General features: G+C 41.4%; 3 protein-coding genes across 4 annotated transcripts; 2 read left to right on the top strand and 1 right to left on the bottom strand.

The window, feature by feature from the left end:
• Nucleotides 1-542: 542 nt before the first annotated feature.
• Nucleotides 543-6,649, bottom strand: dnajc16 (DnaJ (Hsp40) homolog, subfamily C, member 16). The gene is made up of 14 exons (XM_069141139.1): nucleotides 5,915-6,649; nucleotides 5,769-5,835; nucleotides 5,297-5,621; nucleotides 5,013-5,197; nucleotides 4,768-4,872; nucleotides 4,519-4,677; nucleotides 4,223-4,353; nucleotides 3,910-4,093; nucleotides 3,530-3,709; nucleotides 3,073-3,149; nucleotides 2,859-2,939; nucleotides 2,641-2,730; nucleotides 2,370-2,540; nucleotides 543-2,278 (listed from the first exon to the last, which is right to left on the bottom strand). Exons 1-14 carry the CDS (start codon nucleotides 6,085-6,087, stop codon nucleotides 1,831-1,833), a joined length of 2,376 nt encoding a protein of 791 aa, XP_068997240.1. The 5' UTR covers nucleotides 6,088-6,649; the 3' UTR covers nucleotides 543-1,830.
• Nucleotides 6,650-6,832: 183 nt separating this feature from the next.
• On the top strand, nucleotides 6,833-11,251 carry casp9 (caspase 9, apoptosis-related cysteine peptidase). 2 transcript variants are annotated; one of them, XM_069141142.1, is made up of 11 exons: nucleotides 6,833-6,936; nucleotides 7,070-7,214; nucleotides 8,134-8,344; nucleotides 8,484-8,567; nucleotides 8,650-8,711; nucleotides 8,815-8,991; nucleotides 9,074-9,163; nucleotides 9,600-9,747; nucleotides 9,848-10,036; nucleotides 10,125-10,234; nucleotides 10,322-11,251. In XM_069141142.1, exons 2-11 carry the CDS (start codon nucleotides 7,083-7,085, stop codon nucleotides 10,424-10,426), a joined length of 1,308 nt encoding a protein of 435 aa, XP_068997243.1. In that variant the 5' UTR covers nucleotides 6,833-6,936; nucleotides 7,070-7,082; the 3' UTR covers nucleotides 10,427-11,251. The 2 variants fall into 2 exon arrangements, with proteins under 2 accessions (XP_068997243.1, XP_068997244.1); XM_069141143.1 differs by having other exon boundaries at nucleotides 6,883-7,214; nucleotides 8,884-8,991.
• Nucleotides 11,252-12,989: 1,738 nt separating this feature from the next.
• On the top strand, nucleotides 12,990-15,443 carry LOC138193237 (L-rhamnose-binding lectin SML-like). The gene is made up of 9 exons (XM_069141144.1): nucleotides 12,990-13,062; nucleotides 13,466-13,498; nucleotides 13,592-13,651; nucleotides 13,767-13,902; nucleotides 14,270-14,379; nucleotides 14,478-14,522; nucleotides 14,658-14,790; nucleotides 14,982-15,085; nucleotides 15,219-15,443. The coding sequence occupies exons 1-9, from the start codon at nucleotides 13,032-13,034 to the stop codon at nucleotides 15,245-15,247; spliced, it is 681 nt and encodes a 226-aa protein (XP_068997245.1). The 5' UTR covers nucleotides 12,990-13,031; the 3' UTR covers nucleotides 15,248-15,443.
• The last annotated feature ends 41 nt before the right edge of the window (nucleotides 15,444-15,484 follow it).

The following is a 15,484-nucleotide window of genomic DNA, read 5'->3' as shown; positions in this document are numbered from 1 at the left end:
ACTCTGCATCCACAGGTGAAATGAGAAAAACCACTCGGCTGTGAGAGAAAGCAGCTCGGTGTTTGGAGACCCTTGTCTTGACATTTACGAGTACCTGGAGGCGGCTTGTACGTGTCAATGTATGCTTAAAAGCCTTGTTTGGGCTGTTTCACAACACTAAACCTACTCTGTAGTCTAAATGTGAAGAACAATATTATGCAGTATTCAGTGTAAAGTAGAGGGGAGTGGTGACATAATTGCAAAATAGCAGGTGACTGCAAACAACCATATTTTGCCTTCTTTAAAATCTTTTCTATTGCAGTTCCTATGGTGTGCGCAAACACAGATTTTAAGACGGTATACAAAACACATAAATTCAATACATCTCATCAGTCAAATCTGTCAATTCCAGTTAAGATTAGATGCAATGCTAAAGAAGTATGGAAACTGGGATTTGGTGAGATGTTACAAATGGTCCCTATTGATGAATAGTGTTGTTTTTTTTAAAGCCCTTATAAATGACTGAGAGGTGTTGGGTTAAAATCACGTGTCAATTCAGGTAATAAACATAAAGCCTTTTATTATAACCAACAAGAGGATAAATGCACCACCTAAGACCAACTGAAACATCTTACAGTTTTAGACATTTTTTTTTTTACACCAATAAAAAAAAAAAGGAAACTAAAAGAAACCTCTGAAAACTACGGTATTTAATGTAAAACAAACAGCTTATCTTTCAAATGACATACTTATATGCAATTATATTTACGTCACTTAGTACCAACAAAATAATATGGATGGCATTTTTTTTTTTTTTACACTTAATGTGGACAAAACAAATGAAAGAACAAAGCAAGCATCCACCGATAAATGGCCGACGAAAACATTCAGAAGATGAGACGGACGGCCTCTCTGCTACATGAAGCTACTGGCAAACTGAGGTTGTAAAATAAACCCAGGCTGCTAAAATAATTCCCGTTTGTAGTGAAGTACAGTTTAAAGCACAGCCCGGACAGTTTCCACATAACAATGAAATGTTTTCTTTTTCTGCAACCTCATGATTGAGGAAGAACACGGAGTATGCCTCAAGGTCCGGGGTAAAAGGCATCGTCATGACAGCAGTCCGCTATATTGCACACGAGTCAGCATTTAGGAAATAATCGAAAAGAAAATGAAATGAGCTGAGATGCATAAAAAGGCAAAGACATTTAATGACAGTTTCATGCATCTCTATTCACAGTATTCATCGATGAAGGCGTTATACTCCGTCCAAACTGCTTGTCGAATCGATTCGGAAAACCTCCGGTGACTTTTTGCGTAACGTTCCGAAAACCGACAACCCGACTGTCACGCCACAAACTCCTCTTTCCCGTTTTCTTTATTCAATTTGTCACACTGCCATTTGTGGCATTTTTCAAGTGTACAACACTATAAACGTCTTCCTGGAGAGACTGAAAATGTGTGTGATTATCCCCGGGTCTTGCAAACTAGTTGCGACAGACCGTAACCCGACTCAAAGGTTGTCATCCCGCCTCTTTAAGTACGACTGAATATAACTGATGGAAGCAGGAGAGTACAGGTGGCCACAGTGATTTTTGTTTTCTCTCCACAAGGCTGTAGCAGCAGCGTTTGCCTGGATAAAATGAGAGTAACAGCAGTTGAAAACGGCATGCGATGAGTGTTAGAGGTATGGTAAAAGACCTGTAGTTGGACTAAAGCCAGGTTTGTTATATGGACCCAACTCAAAAGAAATCTATTCAATATCTCCAGTGCAAAAAAGGCAGCTGTAGCCTAACTTCCATTTGAACGAAACCGGTTCAGTAGATAAACACTACGTCCATCCGCCTCCGTCTATTTACCGGGGGTGATCTTGTCTAGTCCCGGCCAGGACGGGATGTAGTAGCGAGGCAAAGTGCCCTCCATGAGCCTCTCCATCCACAACCCCAGGCGGTCCAGTTTGTGGTGGATTTGCAGCGTGGATAGGCTGCGGGATCGGTTGGATTTCCGCGGCAGGTGGTCGTCACGGGAACTGGACCTCGACCTGCCCCCTGAGGTGCCCCCTTCGTCCTCTGACGACTTGCTGTCGAGGTCTTCCCCGGTGTAGACGGGCTTAAACAGACACAGGTACTTTTTGTGTCCGTTAAGTGCCAGCACGTAGCCGGTGTAGTCCATCTTGCGGTTTCCCCCGTCGTCCTCGTCAGCGTCGATGTGCATGGCGTCCTGAGCGTACTCCAGCAGTGTGCTCATCCACTCGCTGTGCTTGTCGATATTCAGGAAGGAGAAGTGCAGCGTCAGGCTCCTGGAAGAGTATTGACGAGAATGAATGCAACTGAAAAATCTATAAATATGAGTTTAATAGACACACAGAAGCGAATATAATAGACTTTTACCCGGTGAAGGAGTAGACCTCTTTGGCGAACTTGCTAAGGAGGATGTTTTTGGAGCCGTCGGTGAGCACCAGCACTATATTCATGTGTCCTGGCCTCAGCTTGACCAGGTTGCTAATGTAGGTGATGTCCGTCAGCTCTGTCACCTCCACAAAACTCTTCTTGGGAGGCCGACTACAGTTTAACGGTAAAAACACAGCGCTTAAGAACATAATGGTAAATCTTGCTGTAAAAAATAAATAAAAATAAAAATAAAAAATGCACTGCTGCTTGCCTTGAAGTACTACCAGTCCCCGATGACCCATTTTCTGCTTTTGTTCCATCTTTTGCCTTCGGTTTGGTCTGCTTATCTTCACTTGAGTCGCTGCAAACACACACAGAAAAATCCCAAAGACATAGAGGGGAAATTATGCTTTTTGTTTTTTCCCCCCTTGGCTTTTCCTTTAGCTTTCTGTACACCGTGTCATATTGTAACATAGTAAATGAACCAACCTGAAGGCCTGGATGACCACAGTCCCAAACAAGATGAACAAGGCAGAGAAGATGAGGGATAGAAGAGGCATCATCTCACGCCTGCAAGTCATCAGCAGCACACACCGTGTTTACACCTCGTGTTTACAGTGTTCTTCCACAACATGTGGGAGGCAGCCATTTAAAACTGGAACTGCTTCGACTAGATATAAAATGAAGCATCAGTTACACCTACCAGTTGTTATGCAGAATATCATCGATGACTTCAGAGAGATAATCGTACGATGCATAGATCCATCGGATTACAAACATCTATAAAGTGAAGGTATTACTAGAGTTTAGTAACAGAACTGAAAGTTGGTATTTAAAGGAGCAGTACGTAGGATTTATAGGAATCTATTGTTGGAATATAATCATGTTTTAATTTGTGCATAATCACCTGAAACCAAAAAAATTCAGGTTTTGTTACCTTAGAATAAGCCGTCATGTCGACACAGGAAGCAGGTCCTTTTCCAAAGAGTACGCCGTGTTTCTACAGAAGCCCAGAAGGGACAGACCAAACGCTGGGGGCAACCTCACCACTAGATGCCACTAAAATCCTACAAACTGCTCCTTTAAGAACCTTGGATAAAATAATATGAACTGCACAGCTTGTAGCGCAGTGAAGCAATTTTTACTCTGAGAGAACATACAGAGGCAAACTCGTTGTTGAGTTCGGGCAGCATGGCGTCATGGACGAGGATGGACGGGTCCTTCTGAAGCCGCTCCAGCTCCTCCACAAGACGCTGCTTGTCTTCCTCACTGCCGTTCCAGGCGGTAACTGGCTTGAACAAAGCTTTCCCTGCAGCGTTACGCCTCTCCAGGATCACCACCTGCACACACAACATGACGAATCCAAACAACATGAGGAAAAGATAACACATAACAAGAACAAAATGATAATACACTGACAAAACCACGGACAGTGACATGATAGTTAAAACTACACACTGCGATAAGGGGAGAAAAAAAAAAGTTGATCTCACACACTCCAGATGCTCCAATAAACTGGCTGTTGTATTGTTGAGTGTACCTGTGGTGGCGACTGTGCACTGTCCTTGTTCCGCATGAGGATGTCACAAAGTGGTTGCTGTAGCCGCTGGTAAACATACGCAAACCTCACGACATCCTTGGTGTTTGTTGAGGCAAAGGAGAGGAAAGCCTGGTTCCCCAGAGAAAAGGTCTCTCCATCCCCCGTCATCAGCAGGACGCAGTATCTGAGGGCAGGGGAGACATTACAGTCAATACCGAGCTTTAAATCCCTTCAACGAGATGTGGAAATTAGAACAAAACCGGGCGGTCAGTTTGGTTTCATATTTCCGTTGTACGAGTTGAGGCTCTCTTACTTCCTGCGTCTATGAAACTGCTTGACAGGACAGAGCTCATCGAAGAGCTTCTGATTGACGAGCCGCGGTGCGAGGAGGAACTTGTTGTTTGACATGAACTCATCAATAATTTGCTTTTTCATTCCTTTGGCCTGCAGAGAACCGACATTACAAAAAAAAAATACATTAAAAAAAAAGGGGGGGTGAGGAGACGTTTCAATTAACGTGTGTGCAACGAGGTCACGGCAAAAATAACATCCGTTAGGAAAGAAATGGAACCGCTCCATTCTCAGAGGCTGAATAATGCTCTGATTTACCTGGATAATGTCAGCAGGCTTGTCCGTGTTCTCTTTGAAGACCAGCATGGTCGGAGCATAAGTGTTGATGTTAAACTGTTTCTGCAGATTGGCGGTCTCTGATAGGCCCTGGTCCACATAACCGAACTGCAAGTAGTCCTTATAAGCAAAAGCTGTCAGCTGCAGGGACACAAATATACATGATTGACAGGTTTATGTTTGTGATCCAGTGAGTTTCTGCGACACCTGAGGCACATTTCAAGAACCTACTTTGTACAACAGAGGAACGACGGGCACTTGGTCAAACAGCAGCACGTGTGGCTTGTTGAGCTCGTGCCAGCTGTTCAAGAACTGCAGGTCGTTTTTATCAGTGACCTGAAATATAAAACAATATATGAAACGCTTCACTCGTTTCGGTGAATGCAGCCGAACTGTCCACCTGTGTGTGTGCACTGAAAAACCTGTTTTCCTATGTTAAATCACGCATGTAAGAGAATGTTTATGCATTTATTTACCCGCTCCACGAGTCTCTGAGGAAGAAGGTCTTCTACAAACTGCCTCAGGTGCTCCTTTGCGACAGCATAATGGAAAAACGTCACTTTTCCATTGATGACTCCGAGTATGGACGGGGTGCGGTGAGCACCGAGGTGATTAGCTAACCGCCTCTCATAGCCAACATCTACCACACCGATTCCAACACCTGCGAAGAGAGCACATCCACAAACACGCCACACTTCTGAACTGTGCACTTTAACAGAGGCCAGGGCCGCTGGATTATTTTGGAGAGTTATTTCCAAACCTAAATTCTCCATCTCCTGCACCACCTCCTTCCAGACGGGCTCGATGTGGATGCAGCTGAAGCACCAGTCGGAGGTGATCTTGATCAGGTACGGCCTCTTGTAGCTGTCGGGCACCACGTCGTTGACATACTGGTTAAAGTGCAGCGTGAACTTGCTGTCGGCGAAGTCTCTGTGGTTCTTGCTGTTGAAGGGGAAGTTGAAGAACGACTCGTCGAAGTAAAAGCTGTCGTGGCGAGGGCCGTAGCGACCGTTTCCGTATGGCTGGGTGTCATCAGTCTGCCCGTAGCGGTCGTAATTGGCACGTTTGTCCTCACTGGAGAGGATCTGGAGCAGAAGACATGTTCCTCTCATAAATATATTACCAGATTACATCTACACACACACACACACACCACAGGATACCACACGTTTGGCATTACATACGCACAACATAGTAATAAATTAGAATAAAAAAAAAAAAAAAAGACTGACCTCATAAGATTTAGTGATCTTGATAAACATGTCCTCAGCACCTGGATTTTTGTTTTTGTCAGGATGCCTTGAGAAGAGCAAGCTCATTAGTTGGCAGTTTTAATGAGGGTTTAAATATCAAGTTGGTCCCATGAGACAATATTTACCATTCTTTTGCAAGACGCTTGTAGACCTTCTTGATTTCAGCCTGGCTTGCACTCCTGGTTACTCCTAAAATTTTGTATGGGTCCATCTCAGGCCCTGCGTGGGTCGGTCCAGCCAGCAGCACGGAGAGGACCACAACTACAGCCAGTGGCAGAGACATCTTTGACCCTGGCATCACAGTTACCTTTAAACGCGTCAGAGGAGCTGCGACTTAAAGTGGATTCAGGAGGTTCACGCGGATGGTGGAAGGCTTGATTATCTGAGGCAGCATTTTCTCCATTATGTCGTTAGCCTCGTTGATCATGGGGACACCGGTGAAAACAGCCGGGCGGCTAAAGATGCTGGGGGAAAAATAAATAAAGCATTATACTACGCTAACCACAGAAGCTAGAAGCGCATCATCGTGCTGACACGTTGGATCTTGGTCGAGGATTAAAACGTTCACTCAAGTCTTTTTGTTTGTTTGTTTGTTTGTTTGTTTTTCCTATCAGGGTTAGTGGCGTTGCTACAGCAGCTCCGTCTGTCTCAACGCAACAGCCCCCGCGGCCCCCGTCGCATCAGGCAGACGCGGTCAGCCACATCTGCGCCGAAGGTTTCGCTCCTCTTCGGATCCTCGTCGGTCTCTAATGCGAAACGACAGCGAAATACGGAGGGTGCGTTCAGCGGCGAGCTGACAACCTGCTGCCGCGGAGCGGGAGTAGCGGGGGAGGCGCTCCGTGTCGAAAGTCGTTTCGGGAGATTGAGTGTCCTGTGACGGTTTCCGGCTTCTCTTTTCTGCGCGTTAGGTTTATTTTTTACCGCGCCGCCGTTTTTAGTGCGGGTGTATAAACGAACGCTGGCCGCCCGGCCAGCGACACGCAGTGATACAAATTAAACGCACCCTAGTTTTTTTTCCTTTTTTTTTCTCTGTGCTCTCCGGCGGACCAATCACAGGCGGCGGTGATGTAAACAAGGAAATGTCTCCTGCAACCGAGCAAAAAAAAAAAAAAAAAAAAAAATAAGAAAGCGGAAAAGAATCAACAAGGTATCGTTTCACCTTTACGAGACTGAAGGATCGCTACGCAAATTTTGGGATACGAACTGAGTCTGTAATTGTGTCAAAGATTTGTCGGGACTTTTTATGATTAATCCGTGTCTCCCTCGCGTTTACTTGTTAGTGTTGAATGGACAATGGAGGAAAAACACAAGAAGATTCTGCAGCGAAACAGGACTAATCTGGTGAGAGACTTGGATCCATCAAAACTCTGTGATGGCCTTCTGGAAAAAGGAGTTTTCACCCAAGACATGATCGATGAGATAAAGGTGGGTCACTGCACTGAAGCTCTGGTTTTTGGGGATGTACAAAAACACACCTGCTGTGGAAGAAATATCCGGATCCTGTACTTTAGTAAAAGTACCAATACAGCAAGGTGAAATGGAAATGAATAAATATTTCTACTTGACCCTAACCCCAACCTTACAGACGTATCAGCAGCAAAATGTAGTTAAAGTGTTAAAGTAACAGTACTGGTTTTAGTCCCTCTGACTGACACATCTTTATATAGCCTATGACATCATGTGATTAGTAATCAGTGTGTCAGCAGCATGTTATTGCTATCACTGCTTCAGGTGGAGCTAGTTTTATTTACAGGCTCAGCAGATACATCTGAGGGGTTGTCAGATGATTGTTGGGAGAGGGAAGATACACAAATAACTTGTCAGTTTTTTTTTAACTTTTTGTCTAATCTTTAGTTTTTGCTAATATATTGGATCATTTGCACATTTAATGAAATGAAACCATGTGAGAAGTTTAGAGGGGGCGGGGGAGGAAATCCCTATTTGGTGCAGCTGTTAACAACTCATTGACATCTGAAATGTGACCCCGACTACACTTTGTTTTTGATTTTTGATTTTTGTAAGAGGTCAGAGGTCAAATAGGTTGGACATCACTGGTTTAACCTGAAACAATGTGTTGTATTTTAAAAGCTTAATATACTATCCATTCGTTTGAATCTTCATCTTCATCTGAAAAGTAACTTAGGCTGTAAAATAAATGTATTGGAGTAAAAAGTACAATATTTACATCTAAAATGTGTATAGAGGAAGTAAGTGTAAAGTAGCATCAGATGATAATTGTCAAGTACTACTATCTCCAAATATGATTAAATTACCATACTTGAGCAAATGTATTTAGTTACATTTCAGCCTTGCACACCTGCCACCTGTAACTGTCTCCTCTCAGAGCTCTGGGACCAGACGGGACCAGGCCAGACAGTTGGTCCGGGACTTAGAGACCCGCGGGAGTCGGGCCTTTCCGTTGTTTCTGCAGTGCCTTCGGGAGACCGGTCAGCACAGTTTGGCTGAGATCCTACAGAACGGAGCTCCAACAGCTCAGCTGCAGCCTGCAACACCCACTCAGCCTGTCCGCCCTGTTGTCCAGCCTCTCCCAGTTTGTAAGTGTATCATACCATATATATTTAATGAGTGTTAATGCCCTAATTGTCTTGAAAGATACATCTCTAGTCTTATAATAAACATAAACACGTTTGTATAATTCATTGTTCATATATGTGCGCTTTGTTTCTTTAATAGCCTCTCCAATGGATGTTGATAAGCAAAGCAAAGATGCCGTCCCTGTCTATCCGTTACAGAGGCCCAGTACTACTCCAACTCCATGTAAGCTTTGCAGTACATGTAAATATCATGAACAGTCTGGTAAGTTCTTAATGCTTAATATATATTGATATTTATGCCACAGCACCTGAGAAGGAGAACATAAGACCGAGGGCACAGGGCAGAACACGGCGGGATAGCATTCAGGTAAGTCATTTATCATTTACCCAGTGACTCTGTTAAATCCCAGTTGGTATATTTGCATCATGGCGCTTCCTCTGCTTCCTTTTACTGTGTGTGTGTGTGTCAGAGTTATAAAATGGATGCCATGCCGTGTGGTCACTGCCTCATCATAAACAACGTGGACTTTGACCCTCAGAGCGAGCTCAGCAACCGCAAGGGCTCCAACATCGACTGTGACAAGCTGGAGAGAAGATTCCAGGCGCTCAACTTCATCGTGGAAGTCAAGACAAACCTGAAACAAAGAGTAAGGATCATGTCCTCTGCTGCTGTCTGCCACTGAAACTGCATGTTAGATTACAATCCTAATAGTTCTCTCCGCATTTCAGCAAATCAAGCATGAACTCTCAGCTCTGTCAAAGAAGGACCACTCACAGTACGACTGCTGTGTGGTTATCATGCTGTCCCACGGGACTGATGTAAGACCTCTTCCAGTCTACATAGCAAGCATTTGTAGAGCGAATTTCATACACAGGGGCAATTCAGAGTGCCTCACATTGATAAAACCAAAGAAGACAAATATACATATATGATATACAGTAAATATGATCATAAAACAGTGCAAGATCAAAAATATAGTAATTAAAAGAGAGATATTAAGAGATGGGAATATAGAAGAAATATAAAGTGCATACAAAAGAATAAAAACTTGGTAAAAGTTTATTTTGAAATTCTCTAAATCAATTAAAAATCATGAAAGTATATCGAGAAATGTTTTTAATTGTGATTTAAAAATGGCAACATTTAGATTAATACATACATCTAAGATCTATGTATTGATTGTAATATTGGGAACAGTTAAAAAACAACAACTCTGGATCTCCTTAAATTCATGTTTCATGTTTATCTTCCCAGGTGAGACACAACCGCTTCCCTGGCGCCGTGTACGGTGTGGACGGACAGCACGTCCCAGTTCAGAACATCACAAACTACCTCAACGGCCAGCATTGTCCTTCTTTACAAGGCAAACCCAAACTTTTCTTCATCCAGGCCTGTGGAGGAGGTAATTAATGCTGACTAAACTTTTTAATAAATAACAAGTCTTGTGTAAATTGCACTTAAAGGGGTCTTACAGGGAATTTTTTTTTTCTTTTGCCCTCGAGGTGAAAGAGACACAGGCTTCGAGGTGTCCCCTGATGAGGTGGAACCGTCCATCGGCGGAGCGGACGACCAGACGGACGCCATTCCGATGTCATCCAGCAGCGACTCTCTGAGCATGTCCGACGAACCGGATGCCAGAGTCACGCTGCCCACCCCGAGTGACATCCTGGTGTCCTACTCCACTTTCCCTGGTGTGTTCGTGGCTTTGTGCGCATTTGTTTATATTGATGAAATAATAAGTGAGTCCCTAATGCCTCTGTGTCAATGTGACAAATCCAGGTTACGTTTCATGGAGAGACACCCAGTCAGGCTCGTGGTACGTCGAGACTATGGACCGTGTTCTCGAGGAAAACGCCGCCACGGAAGACTTGGTCAGAATGTTGATGATGGTGAGCTTCTCTTATTATACCAGCGAAAGAGCTTTTTTACTTAAACAGAGACGTGTCGGATTATTGACTGTGCTCGTTTGTTTTCAGGTTAACCAGGAAGTCTCCCAAAACTCTGCAAAAGGGCTCTACAAGCAAATGCCGGGTTCTTTTAACTTCCTCCGCAAACTGCTCTACTTTCAAACCCAAAAATAGAGGAAAGAAAATCACTCAGGGATTTTTAGTTTAGTTCAATGCCATAAAGTACAACTGTATTTTTTGGCATCGTGTTTCTGCGGAGTTGCAAGGTGTGTGAATTTGAATTTTAACTTTACTGTGCTGATAATGAAATTATTATGTCCTACTGTACGTAGTGTCTCACTGTGTTTTTCATTGTTGGCAACTTTTCTATATCTTGGAATGTAAATGTTTCCATTCTGTGAACACTTTGTTCAGGTTTCTTTTTTATTGTCATGTAGCAGCTGTCAAAAGCAGAAAATCAACACAGCCTGGGACTCCAAGATTCACTGCTGGACACTCACAGGGCCCATAATAGACCTTTTTTACACAGACATTTTTACTTGTGACAGTAAGAAAAGCACAGGTGTTTAATGATGGCTGCATTTCACTTAGGGGATTGCTTTTATGTGTGCTGGGTCACTGTCATAGCTTACTGGTACAGCCAATGGATCAATCTGTGCTTCCCCTGCTGTGACAAGTCAGAATGTGTGCTGTGAACATTTTTTTGCAGTTTGTACCTAATTTGATTTTAGGTCTGTTTAATATACCGATTGTGTTCAAAATAGTATTTTGTGAGGCAAGGACAGACTTTCTATTGACAAGATGTGAGACACCAATTGGAGTTAAATTAAAGGAGTAGGAAAAACTCCTGTATGTCTCTCTCTGTTTCCTCCTGTAGAAGTACATGTACATTAGGAGGAAGGTTGTTGACCTCTAGTGAGAGCAGAAGTGTTTAATATCTTTGGCTGGTCTGTTGCACTTGCCTACAATAAATGATTTCTTCAAAAGCTGGCAATACTATCCTCTGAAGCCATGGGTGGACTTACTTTGATCATAACACACCTGCAGGTATTTGCATACACTGAGAGTGTTTAATCCAAAAAACAGAAACAGTGTTGTGTAAATCATATTTAAACTTGTATGGTCTTTATAATCCAGGTACTGAGAGGACAGGATCTCAAGCAGACATCCCAATAGTGATAAATTATATTGTTTTGGTACAAGCAGCAGATTCGAGTCCAGGAAATTGGTGTTTCACAAGAATTTCCAGTATCGGGGAACGGCTTGGAAGTAAAAAAACAACCCCTTATTTGGGCTACACCTGGGAAACAGAAGAAGTTGAGGTGCCAGGATTTCACTGACTGGTTCTAGCCAGAGATGAATTGAGTTCTCTAACATGAGAGCGCAGTCTGGCAAGTTTAACATCAATGTTTGTAGCCATGCTTATGACATGGCTAATAGGATGGAAATGTCTTACTGTAAATCAACCACTTTGGTCCTAACTAAAGCATCTCAACTATGTTTTAGAAAGCAATGACGTTTAGTAGACTGTATGGACATTCACGGTTCCCAGATGATGAATCCAGCTGATTTAGGAGCTTCCTTAACCTTTTCTTGAGTGCAATCATGATGTTCGCATTTGTGTTTTTTGGTGAAACTTCACGACAAAAATTGAATGGGCTAATTGATTTATATGAAATAGTGTAAATATATCCAGAGTCAATAAATTAACACTTAGTCAGACTGAATGCAGCTATGACCCTTTCTCTCATTAAATATGTCTGTTTTTAGTTTTAGACATAAGGCACAGTGGAATGGCCAAATAAGGCAACATAGAAAACTTTAGGTTACTGCAACCTATGCTCAATCAGAAAATACAATAATTCAGCAGCATATATCATGTCATTTGGTGGTTATTATTTAAAAATATATAAAATAAATAAAACTGAAATTGAATTGAATTATTTTACACTTGTAATAATTATAGGATTAAAATCAAAATAAATATGTGCAAGAAGAGCTTTTAAGAATTCTGTCAGATCAGAAATGACTGAGTCTTTATTAATCCCACAGTGGGGATATTTAGTAACATATTCACTTGTTTAAGGTCCATTGCAGTGACTCTTAATGTCTGGTAATTTTAGGTGTTTCAGGAAGTCCAACAAGAATATTACAGAAAGTCTGCACGGAAAATATCACAAGTCACAGGGCATCTCATTGTCAAACAACAGCAAATGAAGCACCTGTTTATGTTAACACATAACCTAAAAAAAAAAACTGAGGCAAGACTCTGCAGGGTCTATACACCTTACAGACAGGGAGGAGACTTCCTTCAATGAAATACATTTTAGAAATATGATGGTGAAAATCTGGGAATTCCAAGTCATATGAAAGACTCATTGCACTGTTCAGAGATTGGTTGTGGAAAAACCACCTCTGAAAAGGGTTACTACTGCAACACAATGTTGTAACTTTATACCTTGCTATCAGTTTCGCAATGCCGGCTGTCATTTAAAGGTCAGAAATACTTCTTTTCACCTTAAGTCATTTGTCATCTAACTCGTCTTACTGAAAAAGCCTTTTCCTTTTGAAAACTCATCGTCATCCCTTAGTCATAGTCATTGTCTGCCTGCATCATTGTTGCACCTTTAGAACAATGCATGCTAGTTGTTTTCATAGATAGACGGAAAGCAGTTTTGTAACGTCACGCTATTGATCAATTCTTGACCCGGCCGAATAAATACCAGCGTGTCTGTCCCAACCAGTATCAGTTTAAGTCTGGATCTTCAACAACAACAACATGCTCTGCTTCAGACTCTGCACCTCGCTGGGTGAGTACACAACTGATAATTACAACAAGAATTATGTGTTCATATATATTTAGGTTAAGTTACATTTCAACTTATTATCTTATTCACAAGTAAACTGTTTCAATGAAAAAAAGACTGATTTGTATTTCACACCTGTGAATTTTTACTGCTATGACGAATCAAAATGTCTGCTGTGAAAAAAAATATTTTGTTGTTTTTGCACAGAACTAAAGCTAACCGTTTTAGTTTTGTATTAACTTCAAAATCATGATTTAAAGTGTGAAACTCATTCTGTCCACTTATTTACATGAACTGTATATTTTATTAATGCAAATATTAACAGAAAGTTTCAAAGCAAAACCATACGAGTTTTACTTTCATTCAGTTAAAACACAATTTAACAATGATGTTTTTTTTTTTCCAGTGCTCGTGACAGCTTGTTTGCTCACAACATCAGGTAAATATCTGAAGGAGAATTCTTTTTTTGTTGTTGCTTTTTACATACAGAACAAACAGACTTTAACTTATACTTTAATATTTGTCATTTTAGTTTCCACAGAGAGAGCGATCACCTGTGATGACAACCATAATGTCCAACGCCTGAGCTGTGGTATGACTGAAGTTTTTAAGTCTGTGTTCACAGACGTGTGTTGAGACATTAAAGTATTACCTCAGTACAAATCATAAACTTCTTGTTCTTTTCTTTCTCCTTTGGTGTGTAACAGATATTGGAGTGATCAGTGTGCAGGCAGCACTGTACGGACGTGCAGACCGTACAACCTGCAGTGAGGGTAGGCCTGCAAACCAGCTGGTCAATACGGAGTGCTCTCAAAGGGGCACCGTGGATGTCCTCAAGAACAGGTACTCATTATATTTACATAAATACATTAGCATATACTGCTGGGAGTGTGTCTCAGTCAGGTTAATGTTTTAATGTCACTAAAAAAAGATTAACTTTAGTTGCAGATAAAACAAGTTCTTTACAATGATCATTATTAATTTATCATAGTATAGTTAAGCATTAGTTTAACATACTAATATTCATCATTAATTTATCATAGTATAGTTAAGCATTAGTTTAGCATAATAATGTTCACTATTAATTTATCATAGTATAGTTAAGCATTAGTTTAGCATAATAATGTTCATTATTAATTTATCATAGTATAGTTAAGCATTAGTCACAATTCTAATGTTTCTTTTGTTTGTCCTACTTTCATTCCCACAGGTGTGATGGCAAGAGGGTGTGTGAGTTCAACACAAACGTGGTTCACACCTCTGATCCCTGCCAAGGCATTTACAAATATGTGGAGACCAACTACACCTGCTTCCCAGCAAGTCAGTTACATGTCTGCATGAAAGTAAAAGTGACGCAAAGCTACAAAATGATACACTTGACTGTGAGATGTCTAATGTGATGCATGTTATCTTGACAGTTCAGATCGTTGCATGCGAGCACTCTTTGGCCCACCTGTATTGTGGTAAGATTAAATATGAAAGATTTTTCAATATAGAAAAAAAATAATAGCATTATGACATGTTTAATCTGGCCTCTACAAACCTTAACTACTTTTTATTCTTGTTGACGATGCCCTTTCCCCTTTTTTTTTTGTCAGATGAAGGGCAGGTTATATTTGTCTACGGTGCTGACTATGGACGCCGAGACATGACCACCTGCTCCTACAAACGGACTGCCTCTCAGATTGAAAATGTGCACTGCTTACACCCCACTACCAAAGTTGCTGAAAGGTAAGCAGGGGCCTTTTTGCTATTGGCACGGGAGAGAATTGCAATTCTTGTAAGGTTCCCTCAGTCAAATAGAAACGGAAACACAGAAATGAAAAGAAAAAGAAAAAAATTCTGCTTGTTGGCTATTTTGATAACGACTTTAAATATGCTCTAATGTGCCTGTACTCACTCATGTCACTGTGCATCCACAGCTGTAATGGGAAAAACAGCTGCACTATCAGAGCCAGCAACTCAGTGTTTGGAGACCCCTGTGGTGGCACATACAAGTACCTGGAAGTGGCTTACGTATGTGAATGTAAGTAACTGTGCATAAAATTAATGTGGAGAAATAGTATGATGCAGAGAGAAAGCATGTCCACATAATGTTTCTAGCACACCTCTGCTACAAACAAAATATTCTAAATATAATGTTTTCTGTTCTTTTGCAGATCCTTTGGCACCCAAGGGCATTCACTGAACACACACTGAACTGCAGTCATATCACAAACGTGAATGAAATGATTAAATAAATCTAGCCGATAGACAAAATGATAAAGTGTAAAAAATGTCTATGTTAAATTTTTTTTTAAGTTTTACTTCCGAATGAACAATCATTTTCCCCTAGATTTTGACATGTCACCTTCCATTGAATAAAATAACTTGTGAAGCATAAATCATACCGCTCAAGTCTTCTTTTAGATTGAATGCAAAACAT

This window comes from Embiotoca jacksoni, unplaced genomic scaffold (genome assembly GCF_022577435.1).
Source record: "Embiotoca jacksoni isolate LCO1_2020_lvr unplaced genomic scaffold, fEmbJac1.0.p SCAF_9, whole genome shotgun sequence".
In the NCBI taxonomy this organism is placed as follows: domain Eukaryota; kingdom Metazoa; phylum Chordata; class Actinopteri; family Embiotocidae; genus Embiotoca; species Embiotoca jacksoni.
This window is presented reverse-complemented; position numbering and strand designations above follow the sequence as displayed.